Genomic DNA, 23,019 nt, shown 5'->3' with positions numbered 1-23,019 from the left:
TAAGATTTTGAAATAACAAGTGCCATGCCATGTTGAATTTCTGAGATTCTTGAATGAATGTTCCTAAAACAGTTTGGCCCTTCAGCTGTGATTTGAAAATTATCGCACTCACGGCGACGTTTGACATATGGTTTGCAAGTCCACGTTGGTGGCTTGACAGATGGGACCCGCTGCGGTCTTTCTTTCATTTTAAATCGTTGGATCTCCAGAACTGAAGCTCACCCGTTGATTCGTCATCCTTTTCTGCGCTCAAATCTTATTCCCCTCTTCTTCTCTCAATCATTCTTGCTCTGTTTCGCTCTTTCTTCTCCTCGGCCAAACCATCCTTCTTATTCTTCTTCACTGTCTCCCCGTTTTATCGCTCTTTCTTTCTCGAAAAGAAAAAATCAAAGCAAAATGTCAATCGATCCTGCCCTTCCTGTTGCATCTTTTGCATGGGATATCTTGAAGCGGGTAGTTGTTCCTGTCAAGCGCCAATTCGGATACGTGATCTCCTCCAAGAGCTACGCCCAGGACCTTCAGAAGGAAGTTGGGAAGCTTGCGTACGAGGCTGAGATGGTCCACAATGCCGTCGAAGTGGCTAGAAACAATTGCCGGAATGTCTACAGTCATGTCACGGGGTGGCAGGCAAAGGTTGAGAAGGCCTTGAAGGAGGCGGGAGAGCTGTTGGAAGAGTTTGAAAAAGCGAGTAAGAGTTGCTGCTACGGGACTCTTCCCGACCCCAATTGTCGCTATCAGTTCAGCAGGAAGGCCAAGGATAAGATCGAGCTCCTTCAGCGACTCGCTCGAGAATGCAGTGAATTCAGGGACATCTCCTTCATTGATCCTGCTCCGGGGAATGTCACTGCGGCCTCCGCTCCTTCTGCCAAGGACGATGGCGTCTTCGAATCCAGAGCTTCGATCCAACGTGAAATCATGGCCGCTCTTGCTGATAACCGCAACAGCGTGGTTGGGGTTCATGGGATGGGCGGGACCGGCAAGTCCACCCTTTTGGAAGAGGTTGAAAGAAGAATAAGGGAAGAGAGGTCGTTCGATCTGGTCGCTAAGGCCGACGTGTCGGAAAATCCAGACATCAAGAGGATTCAAGAAGAGATCGCGTACGGGTTGGGCCTTAGTGACATAAAGAAGGAAGAGAATGTCAGCTTGCGAGCGAAGCTTCTGCGTGAGAGGCTAGAAGATGAGGAGAGGACGAAACAAGAAAATGATGAGGGGAAGAAGAAGAAGAAGAAGGTGCTCATAATACTGGACAACCTGTGGAAAAGGCTTGACTTGAAATCAGTGGGCATTCCTTGCGGACACGACAACAAAGTCATAGGATGCAAGTTGCTGTTGACTTCAAGATTCCAAGATGTTTTGAGTAGGGATATGGGCTGCGACAGGGACTTCCTCCTCGATGCGCTGAAGGAGGAAGAGGCAAAAAGACTGTTTGAGAGGACGGTGGGCGACAAAGTTCATCACGATCCATTCAAATCCTTGGTGGATGAAGCACTCAACAAATGTGCAGGTTTGCCTTTCCTAATTATTGCAATGGCGAATGTTTTTAGAGACGCGGATTTTCGCGAATGGAAGGATGTTTTGAGACAAATCGAGATGTCTACAAACAGAGGACTCAGTGAGAGGATAAACGAGATGTTGCAGTTGAGCTATAGTCGTTTCAAAGGGGAGGATGGCAAGGAGGTGAAGTCATTGTTACGCCTATGTGTTGTTTATGGTGTCTCTAAGCCCTCTCTTGAAAACTTGGTGAGGTATAGCGTGGGTTCGAGGTTATTTCGAGAAGATAGCAGCATGGAAGAAGTGAGAGACAGGTTGAGCTCACTGATCCAAACCCTGAAAGCCTCTTCCTTTTTGTTAGCAGACGAGAAAGATGCTGATGTTTTCAAGATACACGACTTGGTTCGTGGATTCGTTGCCTCGGTAGCTTCAAGAGATGACCCTCTTCTGGTGTTGAAAAATCATGATAAGTCAGTGATAGAGTTGCCGAAGGACAAGCTCAAAAGTTGCACATCGTTATGCTTTCCCTACGTCGACATGGAGGAGCTTCCTGAAGAGTTAGATTGCCCTGAAATGCGGATCTTTTTGTTGTTCACAAACAATGGATCTCTTAAGGTCCCAAGCTCATGTTTCAACTCTATGAGAAAACTCATGGTCTTACATCTTTCTCGGGTGCGGCTCACTCGTTCACCTTCGCCATTCCAATTCTTGGAGAACTTACACACTCTGTGCCTAAATGATTGTTCGTTAGAGGATGTAGCCATGATCAGCGAGCTAAAACGGCTATGTGTTCTCAGCTTTGCCAACTCGAAAATTCAACAATTGCCAAAAGAAATTGGACAATTGGTGGAGCTGCGGTTGTTAGACTTAAACCATTGCTCAAAACTTGAGATAATTGAACCGGGTGTGCTTGGGAGCTTGATGAAATTGGAGGAGCTGTATATGGAGAATAGTTTTGATCGTTGGAATGCCGTGGAGCAAACTCCACCCACTAATGCCGGTCTTATTGAGTTGAATAACTTGAAGAATCTCTGCACTTTGCATGTGTCCATTCTCGATCCGAGTGTGCTCCCGCAGGATCTAAACGTCGAGAAACTAACCAAGTACCAAATCCGGATAGGTGATGTGCCACGTTGGCAGAGTCACAATGTGTCGAGCACATTGGAGTTGTCGAGCACATTGGAGCTTCGATTGGATCCAATGAGCGATATTCTTCGGAAAGGATGCATACAGACTTTATTAGGCAAAACTGACGGTCTCTTTTTAGACGGATTAAATGGAATTGAGCAAAGTATTTGCGCGTTATCGCAGAAAGGCTTTCCGAAATTAAAGCACCTACAGGTCGAGAATAGTCCTTCCGTCCATCACGTCCTCCAATTACCATCACATACAGAGTTTCGGATGTTGGAGTTATTACTTTTCCATAACCTCATCAACTTGGAAAAGATATGCAACAACCACATCTCCTCCAATTCCTTCAGTGCATTAAAGGTAGTACGAGTTGAAAACTGCGACAAGATGGAAGTTTTGTTTCCTCTTTCATTATTGAGAGAACTTCCACAGCTTGAAGAGATCCAAGTTGTCAACTGCCACTTAATGCGAGAGATTGTAGAAGTGGATGATTGTGGAAAACTTGAGTTGCGGAATTTGCATGTCTTGAACTTGTGTGATCTGCCAAATATGAAGAACTTTTGCACCGCAGGGATGGCCCCTTCAAGTTGTACATCAAACGACCATGTTGGCACTCAAGTTGCATTCTTCAATGGGCAACAGGTAACTTTCTATCAAAACAATATGTTATTTGATGATCTTTTGTTCATTTGCTAATTAAATGTGACATAGATTATTGTCCTTATTCTTTCTTCTTCTTCTTTTTCGGTTCATTTTCTGCCTAGTTATATTATCCTAATCATGCCTTCTCTGTAATTGCGTAAAGCAATCTTCTGTTACTCTTCATTGCGTAGAACTGTGGCAAAGAGAATGAAATCCATGTAAATTTAGATTGTGATAGGACTAGTCATTTGCGGATTGCATGCGGCAAGAAAAAATATGATATCTAGATGGCTTAGGTAAAAATCAATACGAAGAATGGGCAAGGGGATTGGGTTTTCAAATAGTAGCAACGATGCTAATCTAATTGATATGATGCACGTCTTTTCCCTATCGTGTGTTTCAATAAGCACTTAGTCATTACATAAGCCCTACAAGTATAAACACACACAATTACATGCATGTTCATACTTGCAAAGCATATAACAGATATAAGTATATGTAAGCACTTTGGGCATAACAAACATAAATCTTCAACTTCTAATTGAAAAAAAAAAAAGAGAACATACATCTTCAACTTGTGCCAATATCTCGTAGTCGAAGGCATTACTGAGTGACTTTAAGGAAAAAAGTTCACGAGATCCCCCATGAAGATTTAAATCGGTAAACACTTACTTCGAAAATGTGGTTATATAAATTAGGGCATATTGAAAGTAAATAGCTGACTAGGGAGGCCATATGCACAATGAAATTTCTTTGATCGTTTCATATGCTCGGGATATATTTCAAAGCCCTTTTTACGAAGTCAACCATCTTATTATTATTTTTTGTCTTAATCTCTTTCAAGATCATTGCCTTTTTTTCCTCATTTTTCTTTATTTATATTGGAAATTTTCAACTCATTGTAAAAAATCACATGTGACAAATAGATGGAAATTGTAGTTAATTGTTTAACAATTTTTTAGTGTAGTAGGTAAGCTGTTAAATTGGTTATTGTTAGTAATAGAAGTAAGTAAACTAAGGATAAACAGTGACAATTATCATTGAAGTTGATAGTGGAGTTCAAGGCTCGTGCAATATATTAGTTTCAAAAGTTATTAAACATGAGCTTACATGGAGAGAAATTTAAGTTGCCATTATAAATTTATCAAGTATGAAAGAAAATTAGCCCCATCGTAGGTTTATTCTTATTATATAAATTACAATATTTCACGCATAAATTGATTGGGTCCGGCAAAGCCCAAGCGGGCTTAGGTGGATGGCGAAGGCGTCAAAAGGAAGTTACTTCTAGTAACTAAACTTTTATGAGAGTAATTTCCCTTATGAAGTACTAAATTACTTTTCAAGATTGCTAAGTTTCCTTAGGTAGGTAGTAAATTAGACATACCTTTCTGTAATTAAGGAATTATAGCATAATAATTTAGTTCTCGTGATTGAAACTTGCCTTGTTGATCACTCCATGAGATGTTGTCCTTTGTTTGTAAGTTGCCTATGTCTTTCATAACCACGGTGATTCTACAGTTTCTATATAATTTTCTCGTGGTAGTAATGTGCATTGTGAGATGGTGCAGTGCTTTTTGGCAATCATCCGACAAAATGAGCAATGTAACATCAAAGTAGTAACATAACCTAAGAGGGAGTGGTTTACCTTATGGGAAAGAATTTACCTTGAATGTACTTCCTTTTGCTCTAAGGATCACTAATCTTCGTAGTCATTAGCAAACTGAATGAATACTATTTCTTGATGACTGTAGTTTCCCTTATTGTTAATAAATTGCAAACAATATCCAATTGTAATACCATCCACGAATTTATTGTAAAAATGAAGTTCATTAGTTGTTTTTGGGGTCGTAAAATACCTTTTCTGATTTTTAAATTAGCCTTTTTTTATCATAGCTTTTTGTAAATGTAAAAATCATCCTAAAGTCCGTAAATTTTCTTCCGCAACAATTTGTAATAACCTGCTATAGCACGTATGCTGATGGGTCTATCCGTCAGGTTTCAATCCCATCCTTGGAGTCCTTGACAATGGTTGGACTTCCCAATCTGGAAAACATATGGACCGATGAATCTCCATTGGGGCTGAGCAGTCTCCAATCTCTTGAGGTCTCTTCATGCAAATCTCTCTCAAAGGTCATCAACTCCAGCTCACTAGTAAAACTACGCAAGCTACACACTTTAACGGTACAAGAGTGCGTTGCGATGCAAGAAATTTTTGACCTCGACGGACTAGGTCACGGTGCAAATATTGAGACTCTTTCTGAGCTACACTACATCTACATAAGAGGATTACCAAGCTTAAGGTGCATATGGAACAAGAATCCTTGTGGAATTGTGAGATTCCATGAATTAAAGCAATTAGAGGTGTCTGACTGTAACAACCTCGGGTTTCTGTTTTTCCCATCTATGGTTCAATCTCTCCCACAATTGAGAGAACTAAACGTACTATATTGCAACAAGATGGAGGCAATTGTTATAGAGGATGAAGGGTCGAGAATAGAAACATCAGAAACTCTAGTATTCTCGATGTTAACCAATTTATGCGTTGCAGGTTTGGAAAGTTTGACGTGCTTCTCTCGCAGAAAGTGTAAGATTGATTTTTTTTTCCTGGTTTAATCATTAAAAATCTTCTTAGATTAATTCATCCCTGCAATGCAAAAGATGGCATTAATTCCTTTCATCTAATTAAAAATCGATGACAGGTTCACGAGAAGCTTGGAGTGAGGATCGTCTCAAATCATGCTACACTACTCTCTTCAATCAAGAGGTACATAACAAACGCTACGTCAAAATCTTAAATATAACAAAAAATCCAATGATTGCGTCAATTTTCTGTGCATAGCACTTCACGAGTTTACATGCTGTGCATTTCAAGTTGCCATATAGCGTTACAAATAATTGGGAAGTTTAAATTCAAATCAATAAGAGTTGGATCAATCACATCAAATTATTAAGAGATAGTAAAAGATGATATATGAATATAGATAATTGTTATGCCGGCCAGCTAAATAAATAAAACTAACAAATAGTTATATTGGAGACGAAGCATGATCGCTAAAGCCCACTTTGGTTAAAATTGATTGCGTTCCACATAATCACCGCACCATAAAAGCTGGATAAGCCAAAGTAGTGTTACTCTTCAAATTGTGATTTTGAATTGAAATGAAGAATATAAAGTAGAGTCACTATTCATACAAAAGTTGGATAATTAATCTTCAATGAGCACAATTGTCAACTCTCAAATTATGTGGTTAAAGTCACTCTTGGTGACTATATAGTAAAAGATTTTGTGATATAGCGATGTTCGTTGGAGAACACTATGTTTTTGTTAATTTTGCTATAAAATTTATGTATATTAAGTTCGTATCAAATCGTGTCATTTTCGGATTTCTCGGATAATCATTTGCAAACATGTTAATTCATATTATAAATTGCCAGCCTTTCAATTCTTATGTTTGTTGTTATTATAGAATTCCACTAGTTCCGACGGCGTGCACAATTACTTTTGGGTATTTTGAAACTCGATGGATGGATGAATTTCGTTGTAAATGCAAATAGCATTACTCGAGTGACGAAAAACAGAACATGCTACCCTCTTGTTAATATGATAGAAATCTTTCACCTCATGAGGTAGATTATAGACATCTCCAGTATGAACTACAATTTTTATCTAACTATTGGATCATCCAACACGGTGACAAAGCAATGAATCTTAAAAGGAAAATTCAATCAATTTTCAAGTGTAAAATGATATAAATAAGATTTGTTCGTTTTGACCCAAGCAATCCTTTTTTTCATTGTTTCGTTTTAGGATGACTTTTCAATTTTTTTAGAGTGACATAATATTGAATAAAAATAACAGATATTGACTTTAACCGGAAGTAATGAAGTCTTTGACTTTCTCACGTATATTTTGGAGAAATTAAAGATTAATACTGAAAAAATTGTAATATTATTTATATCACACGTGTTTAATTTGAGTGAATAAGTAAAATTAATAGAAACCTAACGGGCTAACAAACACGGTATGGGGAATAATACACTAATTTTGAAGTTAGACTAGCCCAAAATGAGACATTGAAAATGCTTTTAGTAAAATGAAAAAGGAAATTTGCTAATACGGACAAATCAAACAAATTTGAGGAATATCGTCCTTTTTGTTTCCAAATATTTCGTGTTGCCTTTTGAACTGTCCTTAAAAAATGTGGAAAGACAAATAATATGTCAAAGCATAAACAGAAAAGCTTTGGTATGTCCTTTGCAAGATGAGGATGCGGCCACAATGGATAGACCAAGATTGTTAGGACCACCGCTTCTTCCATTTGTATTCATGAACTTTTCAAACTAACATAATCACTAATTTCTTGAGCGATACCGCAGGTTGCGTTTCCTAGCTTGGAGACACTACGCATCTGGTGTATGAATAGTATTGATATAATATGGGACAATCAAGTTGCTACGGAGTCTTTCCGCAAACTAAAGTCACTCAGCATTTATGGATGCGACAAGCTTGTGAACATTGTTCCTTCTTACATTCTTGGACGGCTCAAGAGCTTGGAAAGTTTGGAGGTAGAATCATGTGATTCGCTTGAAGTTGTTTTCAAACTGCAGCCATTGAGTCCTCTAGATGGACATCCCATTGCTCGTTTCCCGTTAGAAAAGTTGGAGTTAGAGGGATTATCAAAGCTAAAGCGTGTATGGGACAAGGAACTTCACAGTCAAGTCAAATTCCAGTGTCTCCGTTCCGTTACCGTTTCCGAATGCGAGAGCCTCACCTCTCTGTTTCCAGCCTCAGTAGCTAGGGATCTAACGCAACTTGAGGAGTTGAAGATCGATGAATGTGGTGGCATTGTGGAACTCATCGAGAAGGACGGACTAGATCCTAGGGATGTGTTCCCTAAGTTAGCCTCCCTCAAGCTTAAGCGTCTACCAGAGTTGAAGTGCATCTACACAGGAACACATGCTTTACGTTGGCCAGCATTGAAGATCTTGAAGGTGGATGGCTGTAACAAAGTGGAGATACTTGCTTCGCAACCTGAGAATGAGATGCCACTTCATGAACAACCTCTCTTCTTGATAGAAAAGGTACGACCCAAGATGTGACATTTTTGTTGAGAGAAATCTCTGCAATTTGTGCCATTGTGATTATGATTGAGTGCAAACGGGAATGTAGGGATTTACTTGAGTGCAAACGTGAGTACAACAAGTCAAATATAAGAGATCAGTGATAATGTCTATTGCATGGGGTGCATTTCCTTCCGTTGAATTGCATGAGACTCAAACATCTTAAAATGCAGGACTTACACGAACACTCTTTTAACTAAGCTGGTTTTAGATTCTGATTTGACTAATTTCTCAGGGCGCATTCTCAAATCTGCAAGAGTTAAAATTGGATTTATATGGAGGGATGGAGATATGGCATGGGCATTCTCATGATGGAGAGTCCTTTTGCAAGGTTAGAGTTCTCGAGCTTCATCATTTCTCGAAGGAATCTGCCATATCCACATGTTGTCTTGTTCGGAGTTTAACCAACTTGCAAGAGCTGGTTGTACGCAATTCTGATATAGAAGAGCTAAGCGACATTGTGGAAGCCAAAGAAGGCCCAAGGCACGAGCTAAAAGCAATACCACCATTTTCCAGATTTTTTCAACATCTCAAGACTCTAGATGTGTCATTTTGTGATGGGTTATCAAAGATGTTCACACCAACAATAGCTGGAAATTTGGTGGAACTCACGAAATTGAGGATAAGTAAATGCAAAATGTTGACAGAAGTCATTTGTGACGATGGAGGTGAGGAGGGGCTTGTGGTGGTTTTCAATCAATTGAAGTATATGGAGCTTGATGGGTTGATGGGGTTGAGATGTTTCAGCTCAAGTAAATACGCTTTAATGTTTCCACTCGTGGAAGATGTCATTGTGACTGGATGTCCTAGCATGAAGTTCTTCTCCGAGGGACCAATAAATACGCCAAAGTTGGAGAGAGTACAAGTCTCAACAGAAGCGTGGTTTTGGGAGGAAAACCTCAACATCACCATCCAAAATATGTTTAAAGAAATGGTATGCATCGGTTATCAAATTCTGTTCAATTAGATGGTCTTGTTGCGTTTTGCTAACTAGAAGTTTACATTTAATGATGCTTTTTCTAACAGGCTACGGTTGCCGGAGTAAAGTTTATGCAACTGTCTGAGTTTCCTGAGCTAATTGAAAAATGGCACGGCGAACTTATTCCCATCAAGCCCTCTTGGCAATTAGAGTCACTCGTAGTGGATAAATGTCCATCATTTACTAACGCTATTCCATTCAGATTGATACCTGTTTTAAACGAAGTGCAAAGATTGCAAGTGTGCGATTGCGAGTTGCTAGAAGAAGTATTCAATCTTGAAGGGCTGGAGGGCGTGCGAAGCACTCGGGTGCTACCTAGTTTACGATTTCTAGATTTGGTCAATCTACCAAAGTTGTGGCGACTATGGAACAACCATCTTCAAGGGATGCTGCGCTTCAATATGATATTTAGTCTCATCCTTTATAAATGCAGCAACTTGAGACATGCTTTCACTCCATTGATGGCTCGGTGTTTTGCCAATCTATGGGTGATGGAAATAAAGGAGTGTGGTCAAATGGAAGGAGTGATCGCAGAGGAAGAAGGGCAAGGAAGCGCAGTAGAGAAGATTACATTCCCGTATCTTTATCGGATGAAGCTGGAATGTTTGCCCAATATGACTAGTTTTCTCTCGGGGAAGAATCATCGGCTGGAATGCCCTAGTTTAGAAGAGTTGACCATCGCAAACTGTCCCAAGATGAGAAGTTTAACTTGGCAACCTTTGATGGAGATCGACCACCGCACTCCTTCACTTTTTACTCCGGAGGTCAGTCTTGTTTTTCTTTATCCAATGCTTTTGATGTTTAAAATTAAACATCTTGTCAAATGGAAGCACCAATGGAATTTGCAATGCGACATCTGCTTTTTTTCTTTCATTTGTTTTTGCCTCCGAAATTCTCAGCACGCCACACGGTGTCATCAGTCAAGGATAAAAAATTGGTTACCCATTACAAATTGATTAAACTTAAATTGTAGATAGGTGTCACCACCAACTAAAACTTCATAATTTTAAACCCATTCACAAATTGGACAAACTGAAATCTTCCGAATCACTGAAATCAAAGATAAAGAAGCATGGAACTAGTCACCCGATTTTTTGGTAGGGACAAGTTGCAATAACGTAATTCACAACCAAAATGAAAATTCCATACGGGCTCTTAAGTGAACAATTCATAGCAGCTCATACAATCGTTTGATTTTTTTTTTTTTTTGAATCTATTTTTGCATAACATGTTTTGTTTGTTCACAAAGACTAGTTGCGTTTTCCCGGGGATCCTCGTTAGTGTGAGAAACCCGCCTTCAAATTTCTTGTCACGCGAAATTTTTAAGAAAATTGCAAAAGTATTCATATGTTATTTGAGGTCGTCATTTCGTTCTTTGGATCATAATTCGGTGAAATGTTCTCCTATCTTTTTTGTGCATGAGTATTAACGGGTGGTACAGGCCGTAAAATGAAAGCATCAAGCAACCCCTCCTTGATCGTGTCACTAACAAGTTCTAATGTTGTGATTTGTGGGAGGAAAGTAAGTTCATAATTCAATGTCATCAAATTTATGGTGTCATTTTTCCAAATATGGCAGGTACAATTTCCTAAGCTTAAGTCGATGTTTCTCACTCATATGGAAAATTTAAGCAAAATATGGATGGATAGTCCTCGAGATACTCTCACTTTTGAACATTTACGGGAAGTGAAGGTTGAGAATTGTAAGAGCCTTGAAAATCTGTTTCCGCATTGGGTGGCTACAAGTCTAAACCAATTGAAGAAACTTCGAGTGGAGTTTTGTGCAATCGAGGAAATAGTTGCAAGTGGGGATAACAATCCACACTCCACTACTGCTCAAGTACTTTTCCCGCAATTAACCTCTCCGATGTTCCATGATATGCCACAACTCAAGAGTTTCTGCCCCAATTTGCCTACTTTGAACTGGCCATTCATGAAGGAATTTCGAGTGACACATTGTGACAAACCGAACATGTTTCCTTCGGTGGCAACCATGAACAAGTGGCCTCAGAGCGATGATCATCAAGACATTTCAAACCAAGAAACACACTCTTCATTTGAGAAGGTATGACTACAACTCTTCTCCCTTGATTTCTACTTTGTTCTTTAAAGCACTTACTAATCTTATGTTCATTGTATATTAATCGTATCATGATGCTAACATGGTATCCCTTGCCTATCGGTTTGTTGATAATACAAGATATTTCTAATATCATAAGTATACTTTTCGATTGGGGACACTTATGAGATATTCCATTATCTAAAATTACAAAATAATTGCAGATTTTTTTTAGAACATAAGATATTCCTTAACTAATCTAATTAAATATAATGTACTTGGGAAGGTCAATGAGAACTTGACACATGGTCCTCTCCATTGTTCTCACGTTTCTCACCATTGAACTTTTCTTCTTTTTTATTTTATTTTGTACAATCTTTAAAAAGCATACTCTAATTTCATTTCAGAAATAAAAGCATTGGAACTCTAATTCACCGTATTCTTCTTTATTCTTTAATTCACCCCGTTATGTTCCATGTCCACTGCATACTAAGGAAAACTCGCAGCTCCCTTACTTATAGTTTTTAGACAACGCAAGAATCCCGTTTGTTTTAGTAAGACTATGAGTGCATCCCGTGACTTAGAATTGCATTTTACAACACATGATTTATTGCTAAACCGTGTTGAATTTACTTCTCTCATTGTATTGGCAATTTTGCAGGGCATTTTCACTTTAGAGAGACTTTCATTGGTTGATAAGGATATGCAGATGATACAGAATGGAAAATTTTCTGAGGACATCTTTGGCAAGCCAAAAGCCCTAACATTGGCATGTTTTCATGATGAAAATGCCACCTTTCCTCCCATATCCCTCTTACAGAGATTTTGGAACCTACAAAGCCTTGAGTTCTTTTGTAGTGCTTTTGAAGAATTATTCCCTGATGAAGGGCTTGTTGATGAGGGAAAAAGTTTGGTGCTTGAACATTTAAGAGAACTCAAGTTAAGCAAGCTACACAACATAAAGCATGTATGGAGGAAAGACCGTTTAGTGTCCAAAATTCTTCGGAGTATTGACAAACTTGAGGTTCGGGAATGTCCTAGTTTGACAACATTATTTCCAGCCAAGATATCCTCTCAGAATTTGACGGAGCTAGTGGTGATGAATTCCTCCGGATTGGTACATCTAGGGACAGCTTCAACGATCGCAAGTTTGGTGCATCTAACCGAGATGACGGTAATAGGATGTGAAAGAATGAAAGAAGTAGTGGCAAACGATGAAAACGGAGAAGGAAAAGTGATTTCGTTTGGGAAACTCGGAATTTTGAGACTCCAAAATCTGCCAAGCCTAGAATGCTTCTCCTCCACCACAAGTTGCGTCTTGAGGTTTCCATCCTTGTCGTGGATTGAAGTGGAAGAGTGCCCCAAAATGAATATCTTTTCTAAGGGTAAGCTATGCACACCAACACTACGTTATGCGTCACTGTTCAGACACCAGTACGGGCCGTTCCCATGGAACTGGTGGGAATGGGAGTCGGAGGGCGATCTCAATGCAGCCATACAAAGGTTTTCGGCATAAACAACCAAACGAGCATGGAATAAGTAAGGCCCAATTAATGCAACCATTCTCATCCTTTGGTTTTTCTCTTTGCTTCTGCATCATAAGTTCTGAATTTCTTCATGTTCATGTTCATGTTCTTAAAGCACACACACACCCTCTCTCTCTCTCTTCAAATTCAACCAACGCACGCCTCTCCAGCTCGCCCATGGAGACGATGCAGAACGGACAAGCTACAGAGGAGGCCGCGGCAACTCGGGACGGCTCTGTTTGCGGATACGAGTTGCTCCATCGCCTCCTCCGCCACGATCTCAACCCCCAAGTCTTTTAGGTTTTCCTTTCTCCATTGCATCTCTCTCCTTAGTGTCGCTCGATCGATACTGGCTCGCGGAGCAGTGTCCGATCGATTTGAATCCTTGTAGCTGTTGATCCGATTGACTTGGCGTGTGTTTCTTGAGTGTTATTCTTCGATTGGATTCTGACCTGAGCTTATTAAGGAAACGAAGTTGATTTCGTGAAATCCACAGGATTAGAAACGACATAGTTTCGTTTTGGGGAAGATGTTCTGGCACTGGTGCTTTTCTGTAAGCTTGATGGTGCTAGCATCTACAGATTTCGAATTGGTGCTGATCAGGAAAGGAAAGGCTTCATGGAGAAGGATTGCTGTAGTAAAATCTTGGGATGAAATACGCAAATGATGTGGTCAGATTGTACGATTCTGTTCTGCTCAATTTGTCTCGTCTCTCTGCTCGCTTTTTCCAATTAAACTTACGCTTTGCTGTTTACATGAATATTGATGTCATTAGTCAATCTAGGAGAATGTTTGTATCTGCTCTGCATCTTGCGGTCTGCATATGTAGACATACCATTTGCTAGTCGAGTTAAATAGGAGCTCGACTTCCGTTAGAAAGGTGGATCTTAGGAATTCTAGTGGTATTATTCCGTTAGTTTTTACGATTGGAATGGTTGTGGTGGCCTCCCCGAATCGTATGACTGAACACAAAAAGAATTACAAGAAGTAAGGATAGACAGCTTAAAAGTTTTAGTATAGAAAGTTGGAGCTGATCGAGTAATTTCTATTCCGAATGAATTTTGAATTGACACGGATCAACCGCCCATGAAAATATTTGTTAAGACAACTGAAATGACTGAGCAATCGGTGCCTTCTTCCTAACATGTCAAAAACTCAAAGCATGTCATTCCGTTGTGATACAATCTTACTTTGTTGTTAAATCTTTATGATATTGATTTCAGGAAGTCAGTCGTTTACATATTGGATTGAATTGTGTAAGGACTCTTCAAGTTGATCCTCTGGCGGATTCTGCCAAAGCTCTCATCTGAATGTAACTTTGACATACAGGTGATCCTACTATTTCTGTTTTTGTGGTGCTTACTGGATGTGTCGATTTAAAGGTTGTTGCTAAGAGTCCTGGTCACACTAGTCTGCACTGTTTCATGTGCTTCAATACCATTTGGTTGGGAGTTTGATAAAGACTCACTATAAATCAAATAGGTTCCTCATGTAAAATCGTTTTCTTGATAGTATGAAACTTGTCTTCTCAGCACATTCCTGCTTGGAGCATATGGCTAATCTGAGCGTGTGCATAAGAAATACTTGCTTGTCATCGGTGAGATGACTGAACATCCTAAAAGGACTAAAAAAGCTTTTTGGCGTACTTATCCCTAGGGCAATCAATTTCACTGCCTTATGTTCCTTTTGGCAACCGTGGACCACAAAGTTGCTTAACTCCACCCAACAAACACTCAATTTATGATTGCCTTAATGTAATGTCACTTTAATAGCCTCTGAAGCAAGTTCCTCCAGCATTGCTCAGGCCTGCAAATGAAAGTTCAGGCCAACAATTGTTTGGAAGTTCTCTGAGGGACATGAGCAATGACCTTCCGATGTGTGCTTCTTGTTCTCTCTGCAAAGGGGCATAGGGAGCTTCTATTTATAACTCGGTAATCTTTCATGCCTGTGATAGATAAAAGAGCGTGGACCAACTAATATTATGTCACTGAGATTCATACATATGGTCCTAACTATGGAAATATTTGTTTAAAAGCAATGAATTTCAAAGATCTGGTCCAAATATCCTTTGGCAATATTGAGAACTTATCACTAGGGAGGTCTTGAAGAGCATAGTCCAAGAAATGAGCTATTCTGAAATCTGTTTTAGCATGGATTCTTGGTTTTGAGTTTTTCTATGAGATGGAAGGTGTGAGAAAGTCTGACTAGCATAGTCTTGTGCCATGTTGGGATTCCGTGGAGTTGGTGAGCCAACTGATAGAGTAACGTGCAAAGTTTGATGTCGTCGAACCATTCTAGTTGATTAAACTTGATATCGTTGAAGCTAAGAAATACTCTTACATATTCTTTGTGGCAGTCGCTATTTTGTAGTTGTTTGCTCTTATTGAAAAACATTACTGCAGTTCTTGGCAGGATCCTTTGATTTTTATGCATTCTGACCATTTTTGTGGAATTGATCAATTTATTCTGATTTTCTTTCAGGCATTTCGCTTTACGGCAGACAAGGAGTAATTAAGAGAACCACGAGTTGTCAGAGTTGGGCTTATTCAAAACTCTATGGTTCTTCCCACAACTGCTTCCTTTCTGGATCACAAGAGAATGAAAGATGTTGCCGGTGTTTCAAGAGTGAACATCTTATGCTTGCATGTTAGTCACGTCATGAAGCTTGAGCTGTACATTTTTTGGTTTCTCCTTTTGGACTTGAAAGACTGAAATTCAACTACTGAACTAATCTGCAATCTAGGAAGCGTGGATGATGCCATTTGCCTTTTGCACAAGAGAGAAGTGGCGGCATGAGAACATGTTCATTGTCAATCCTATCCTTGAGTGGGATCGCTACCGTTGCCAACAGTTCATTGATCGGGTACGAACAGAATCATTTTCCAATCTGTTGACATCAGGCGATGGGAAGCGACAGCAAGCTGATTTCGGGCACTTTTATGGATCCAGTCACTTTTCAGCCCCAGATCCTCCGTGCACACGCCCCTACAGAGATGGCTTAGTGGTCTAAGACATGGATTTGAACCTCTGTAGGCAGCTGAAAGACAAGTGGGGGCTCGGGATGATTGCTCAGTACGAGCTCTATGTGGATATCCTCGCTCGGTATCTGATCCCTTGCTGCATAAGAAGTCCTCTTAAGTTCTTGATTTACAACACTGTACATTCAGGGTTGACATTATCTGATCGTCGTTCATGTTCAATCAAACGTGTTTCCATGAAATCCTGATTTTGCACGATAGTTCAATCAAAATTTATAGCTCAATCATCATGCCTTCTCAAATCTTGCGTGAGAAACCAATGAATAGCATCTTGAATAGCATCTTTTTGTCATTTCAACAGCATAATTACGTTCTTATTAAAACAAGAGAGCGAGGGTTGGACGCTATGAGGAAAATGAGCTTATGAAAAGTCTATATCGAAGGTTAAGATGAAAGCAAAATGGAAATGCCTCCCAAGGTGCCCGAAATGCTGGCTAATGCATGGAAATTGCTAAAAAGAAAAATCCTCGTACTTTTACAAGTTCTTTAATCAAATTTGTTCAACACCAAATTGAACTAGTGGGGCAATAGGTCGAAACGATTTTGTGACGTGAATAAAATTTGTCCAATGAGAACGTCCACTTGGGCATTAGCATTGGCTAAATTTTAGAAAAAACATGAATGAGTATGAATACAAGTGGGACTGCGGGGAATGGGAGGGTGATCTCAATGCAACCATACAAAGGTTATCAGCATAAAATTGGTGAGCTCCAATTAATGCCATTCGTATCCCGACGCGTGAATCAAAATAAGTTCTAAACTCTTTTATAATCTTTTTAACCTTGTCTAGTCACCGACAAATGGAAGCTACGATGCAAAGTCGAGAGGTTGAGACGAGGAAGATTTTTATCTAGGTAAGTGATTCTATTTCCAATTTCCCTCTTTCTCATTGACTGACAATTTTGAAAAAGAAGATGGAGCTGCCGATGAGAATTGAAGATCAGGGGTAGAATAGTCTCTTCACCTAAAATAAGTTACATAACCCTCCCATAAAGTATTGCCGTATATGGTAAAAAGGTCATTCGCATTAGCTGATAAACAAATAAAATTAGGCATAAATGACTCTTAAAATGATAATCGATTTGTAATTGATTGACCATTAGTGTGGCGAATAAGCAAATCCTCTATCGAAGCATCCCATTTGGTTTCTTTTTCCATTCCTTCAACTCTCTTAACATTTGATATCCATTGTTTTCTTTTCTTTTCTTTTCTTTTCTTTTTTTATTGTGAGAAATAGCATAAAAGAAAATCTTTACATTTAGCTTAATGTACAATCAAGCTCTAAAATTTGAAAAAGTATGATTAAGTCATAAACAATTTGAATCAAGCGTGTCAAATCCTTCCCGATGACCACTCAACGAGATTTGCTAACGTCACATGCTTCAATTTTCTAATAGGTATTTAATGATCAATACGCAAGTAGATTCAGATTAAAGTCTATTGATCACTTACTGAAATAGTCAAAGATGAATATCAAAAACCAGCAACAAGTCCAAGTTGCAGAATCCTTTATTCACAGTAGTCAACTGATCACATAACCTATTGAAGCAAAATGTGGTAAGAAGAGATCCTGAGATAATAGTACTCGTGCAGAATTTGGTCTGGTTAACTTGAGTTAATTATCATACCTTTTGCCTTCTTACTCATAGTAAAGGGATTTATCGGAATCGAATCAGACGATCACACAGAGAATCGAGAAAAATTGGAAAGACGCACGAGATTACCCAAGTTCACCTCAAAATTAGGGCTACGTCCTGCAAAGAGATTTCACTATATTTTTTTCGGTTTACAACCAATTCAACTCAATACAATGATAAAACCGAACAAAATATATATGCCTAAAAACGGGCTAAAAAACCTAAAACCTCTTAATTCCACCATACGGGCCAGCTTGAATAAAAGTCCAAACCCGTAGAGGTTTTGGGGGCGCTGCCCCCGAACCCCCGCCCGCTCACCGGCGAGCGGGGCGATCGTCCGCCGACCGGGCAGCGGAACCCCCGTCGGGAGGCGCTGCCCCCGAACCCCGCCCAGCTGACCGGGCAGCGGGACACCCGTGTCGGGGGCGCTGCCCCCGAATCCCCGCATCCCGCACGTAGGGGTCATATGTCGTTGGGTAACACTTCGGTTTCCCTAAGCTCACGTGGGCGTACCTGGTATGAGAAACAAGGGTCCCCGAAGTATTCGCCAACTCCAAAACATAAATCATTTGCTGATCAAAAATCAAACCCGGCAGACTGTGCCATGCTGTTTTCTTAAGGGGCGCATCAATGGAAGCATGCAAGCCGCAACTCTTAAATGTTCGGACGGGTCATGACCACTGAAGCTCCCGCACTACACACAACATGGCTCGGGAACTTCTCTAAAGAAAGGAGATATCTGCATGTTAAAGCTTTTAGAATTGATGCTATTGAATTCAAAGTCTCCCTTTTCAGAAGGAATGTTAAGAATTAGGCGTAAACTTTGGTATGCCTACAAAAAAATTTGTGGTCTGCTATGTTTTGTTTAGTAAATCAGATCAAAGAAAGCAAACCTTTCTGCTTCAAGTGATCTAATGGCGACAAAATTTCCCGAGGTTTTTTAGAGACTAGTGAAAATTACGCAGGGAAATTGCATTTTCCAAAATTCTGATCTCTCTGCATGTTTGCTGTCTTTATTTGACAAAGTATAAATCGAACTCGTCCGCAGCATGGGATTGATAAAACAAAAGGTCATAAGCAATCCTTATCTCACGCCAATATGCAGAGTTGATCAAGAATGTAACGGAGATTTGAGAATATTTCTTGAAGTAATTTCTTTCACCCTTGAGGTGGTCTCGAAAAAGGAAAGAAACAATGGTCCCGCACCAACTCTGTTGTCTAGAAAAGTTCGATGATGGAGTGATTCTTTATATTAATTGGATCTCATCTCCTTAAGATGATAATTTCATGCTCTGCTCTAGTCCTCGCCTGCCTCTGGTTGTCCCGCAAACTCTATACAATCTCCGAAACAATCACTCAAGTTCATTCCGGCTGCCCGAGAATATGCATGGGGCAGAGTACTCTTCACGGGATCATCAAGATACATATTTAGGAAAACAAACAAGTTGCGACCTCTTAGAGATTTGGAAAGATCTTGGTCGGTGAAGATAAGGAGCCATCCAAACGAGCATGTGGCGCTCTCCTCTGCCGGTTGGCGAGCATTTGCCGCCATTGATGGAGACAATGTAGTAGTGTTCAAAGTCTCAATTTCCGGCGCTCAAGTTTAAATATAAATTCTTCTAAAAAAATGACTACTTGACTTAAATCTAGATCTACAGTCATTTACAAATAAGGCAATTTTTATAATTCCCTATCTACATTACTTTGCTAAATATTAGAATCTGATGGACAATTCAGAGTATGGCTCTACTAATATGACGAAAAGAGTGATCTCGAATAATCAGCCTACTAATTCATCATGAGCTAGACCTGATATTCTCGATTGGCCAAACCCATTTTAAAAAGGTAGGGACACAACAATGCTTTTAGACCCGTCAATATAGGTAGATCGAGGTTCCATATGAGCATTTAATACTCCAATGACAAAAAGTTTATACGCATTTTTTTGCTTAATAGTAGGAGATTATGGAATGATTTCTTGTAACCCCAAATAGGATTAGAGAGTTATTTAGTCCTTCAAATTCATTAACCGCTGTCTTTAACCATTATATGTAACTATATGTAAACAGTTACAAAAACCTATATATTTCTTGTAAACCTCTCTCAATCAATTATAGAACTCAATGTCTTTTTTAATTAGATTTATCTTTACTTTGCTATAGTTTATCTTTCCTTGCATTTACATGGGTAGCCACGATTGCGTCTAATCTCCGCACCTTTAAGTTTCTTGTCATTTACGTTCCTGCCCCCTTTACGACCTTTATCGATTCCTATTGATTCATCCATATTCTCGAAGTATCTAATAGAAGGAGTTGAACAAGTCGTCGGGATCTCAATGGTGAGTAAGCTAGCCCACTTAGTCCCCATCGAAATCAATTAGTTATTCTTGGTCGAATTTCGATCAACTCCCACGTCGTCCCACTTTTGATGCCTTCGATTCCCCATGCGTTCTTCTTAACGAGCTTTCTACATATCATTGACTTTTCTTCGTCGTAATGACGAGCTAATCTGGCTGTCGCCGCTCGTATTACAGAACATGAACAGCTTCCCGAGGTAGCTGTCCTGTAATCCCAGGAACAAATGTCTTCTCCAAATAAATGCTTCATCTAATTAAGTTGGCTGATATAAAGCCCCCACAGAACTATGCTATATTTAGATTGTTACACGACTTGTGCTTGAGGGATGACTTCTCGCCTCCAAAGAGAAGATGAACAGCATCGGCGGAGTTTTGCACCGGAGACACCTCATTTCTTCAAGATCATACTCTCTCACACATTTCGCACTGTAAGTTGTTTTCTTTAAGCGTTCTTTTGGATGTACCAAGGCTTGGAAGGCTGACGCGTTCTACGCGCTAGCCTTTTCTTTCGAGTCAGTTCGTGTTAAAGATTCGGCACCGCTTGTTTATGAGAAACTAGGGTATTCCGAAGATGTTTATGAGAAAGTATGGCAAGTATCTTCCCGAAACGGTGCGTTTGAGGGTTCCGAACGGTGGAAGTTGGAGTGTGGAATTGGAAAAATGGGATGATATGGATTGGTTATCCAAGGGATGGAAGGAATTTGCGGAGCATTTCTCAATTTGTGAGGGCCACTTCCTAGACTTCAAGTACGTCGGGGACTTGGATTTTCTCGTGCTCATATTTGACAAAAGCGCAACGGAGATAGATTATTCGCTAATGAATGCTAATGACGGCAAGAAATCGAACCTCGACACTGTCGAATTTGTCTTGCCTAAAATGGGAGATGTTAATGATCACTGTAATCTCGGACTAGGTTCCAAATCGAAAGGCTTCCAAACTGATCAAGAACCGAAGCTTTTAGCACGCGATTCAAAAGGTGTGTGAATCTTAGCCTATTAGTAATGCATGTGCTTTGTCTCTTTTTTTTCTTACGTTCTCTGCCTGACTGATTCAGATCGGATGGAAAGTTCCAAACATAAGGTGTGCCCTGCCATGCTGGCTTCTTGTACCTTCACTTCTAAACGTTCACGGGTAACTACGGCTCTCAAACAAGTCAAAAAAGTACGAGCTGCAGTATCCTTCCTTCACAATAGTTATCCGGTCAAATAATCTAAAGCATGATGCGGTAAGAAAAGATCCCGAGATAATATTTCTTACTTGCAAAATTTGGACAGGAATGAAATTTATTACCTCCTTGTAAGGGACCATCGTATTCCTATGTGGTTCGGGTTTTCCTATGAGATTATAAAATTATGGTCTGGTTAACATTTCTTGGGTTAGTCATCAATCATCAGACGTTTAATGTTCTTACTTAAAGAACATTTGTTGATAAAAAACCAACTCTGCGGACTGTTCCAGGCGGTTTTTTGAAGGGACGCATCAATGGGAGCATGCAAATGGCAACTTTTAAGCATTTAGACAGATCATGGCCAGTGAAGCTCCTGTACTACCCACAGCATGGCTCGGGAAACCTTTCTGCTGGTTGGGCCACATTTCAGAGAGGAACTTCCGTAAAAGAAAGGAGATATCTGTGTGTTCGAGCTTGTTAGAAATGATGATATTGAACTCAAAGTCTCCATTTTCAGAAAGAATGTCGAGACTCAGGCGTAAACTTTGGTATGTCTGCAGAAAAATCTCTGCTTCACTATGTTTTGTCTAGTTAATCAGATCAAAGAAAGCAAATCTTTCTGCTGCAAGTAATGGAATGGTGATGTATTTCCTGATGTTTTTCTGGAGACTAGTGAAGTTGCGTCTTCCGAAATTCCTGGTACACTTGTCTTTGATCCGACAAAGTGTGAATCGAGCTCAACTCTAACAGAGATTTTAGTATATTCCTTCAAGTAGTATCTGTCACCATTGAGGTGGTCACAGAAAAGGAAAGAGAGAATGTCCTGCACCATGCCAACTCTGTTTCCATGAAATATGCAAAAGACTCTAGATTAAGTATAAATTAGGTTCCTAATGTTTTCTAGTTAAAGTATAAATAGCCCTCCAAAAATGACTACTCGGTACTTTCCCGGGACATAATTGACTCTTGCAAAGGAATGGTATTTTCATAGGGATCACAACAAGCAACGTTCATCTAGAAAATATTCTCTTCAAGCGGCTCCGATTGCTATTCTAGTGAAAGAATGGACGGTATACTCAAATGCGAATGTGGATCAAGATCGCTTTTGGACAATCTTTCTCCAGCATATATAAGAATTTGATGGACGATAAAGAGCAATTCGCTACTAATATGAAGTAAAGATACGTGCAAAATCAGGAGACAGGGCTTCGCTTTTGAGGGGACGAGAGGCTGCGAACCAAGTCCAAATTGAAGATTGCTAGACCGATACAGTTTCGCTTTGGGGCTTCCTCCGTGGACAAAGCCCCTGAAATCTGAAGCTTTCGGACACTGCTTCCTTAATATCTGGGGAAATTCCCGTGAGATGAGGCTTCCTAGCTAGTGAGCTATCGGTTGTTATTACTGTCTTGCTTCGTCCATCATTCCTCAAACATCGCAGACGAAAGCATACAGAGTGTACTTCTGGGAATTATGGATAGAATGGAACTTTCATTAGCTGTTAACTCTAGTTTCACCATGTGTGCAACACGTTGCCTTGCAAAATAGGCAAAGTGTTTCATGCTTTTATGCAGGCTCTAGAGATTAATGAATTGTAAGGAAAAGGCCACGTTCCATGGGAATAAACCGACTTAATATACCTTACAGTGCAATGATTTATTTTGTCGGACATTGTTGAACTTACTTGCTCTCATTATATTTACAATTTGCAGGACATTCCCACCTTAGAGAGACATTTATTAGTCAATAAAGATATTCAAAGGATACAGATTGAAATTTTTTTTTATGACATTGGCAAGCGAGAAGCACTAACATTGGCATGCTTTCATGATGAAAGGGCGGGTTTTCCTTCCAATTTCCTCCTCCAGATATTT

General features: G+C 39.8%; 1 protein-coding gene across 1 annotated transcript; it reads left to right on the top strand.

The window, feature by feature from the left end:
- Nucleotides 1–396: 396 nt before the first annotated feature.
- On the top strand, nt 397–12,610 carry LOC115730531. The gene is made up of 7 exons (XM_048279640.1): nt 397–3,264; nt 7,642–7,773; nt 7,936–8,151; nt 8,834–9,319; nt 9,412–10,128; nt 10,943–11,428; nt 12,464–12,610. Exons 1-7 carry the CDS (start codon nt 397–399, stop codon nt 12,608–12,610), a joined length of 5,052 nt encoding a protein of 1,683 aa, XP_048135597.1.
- The last annotated feature ends 10,409 nt before the right edge of the window (nt 12,611–23,019 follow it).

The sequence above is a fragment of the Rhodamnia argentea genome, chromosome 5 (assembly GCF_020921035.1).
Source record: "Rhodamnia argentea isolate NSW1041297 chromosome 5, ASM2092103v1, whole genome shotgun sequence".
Lineage (NCBI taxonomy): Eukaryota > Viridiplantae > Streptophyta > Magnoliopsida > Myrtales > Myrtaceae > Rhodamnia > Rhodamnia argentea.
The sequence above is the reverse complement of the archived record's forward strand: the minus strand, read 5'-3'. Positions and strand labels throughout refer to the sequence as shown.

Excerpts from the sequence above, each read along its gene's own strand:
- LOC115730531 (XM_048279640.1), top strand. The coding sequence starts at position 397 with ATGTCAATCGATCCTGCCCTTCCTGTTGCATCTTTTGCATGGGATATC. Across the intron at positions 8,152-8,833 it reads ACGGACTAGATCCTAGGGAT|CTAAGCGACATTGTGGAAGC; the intron begins GTGTTCCCTAAG and ends GATATAGAAGAG. Across the intron at positions 10,129-10,942 it reads CTTCACTTTTTACTCCGGAG|GTACAATTTCCTAAGCTTAA; the intron begins GTCAGTCTTGTT and ends CAAATATGGCAG.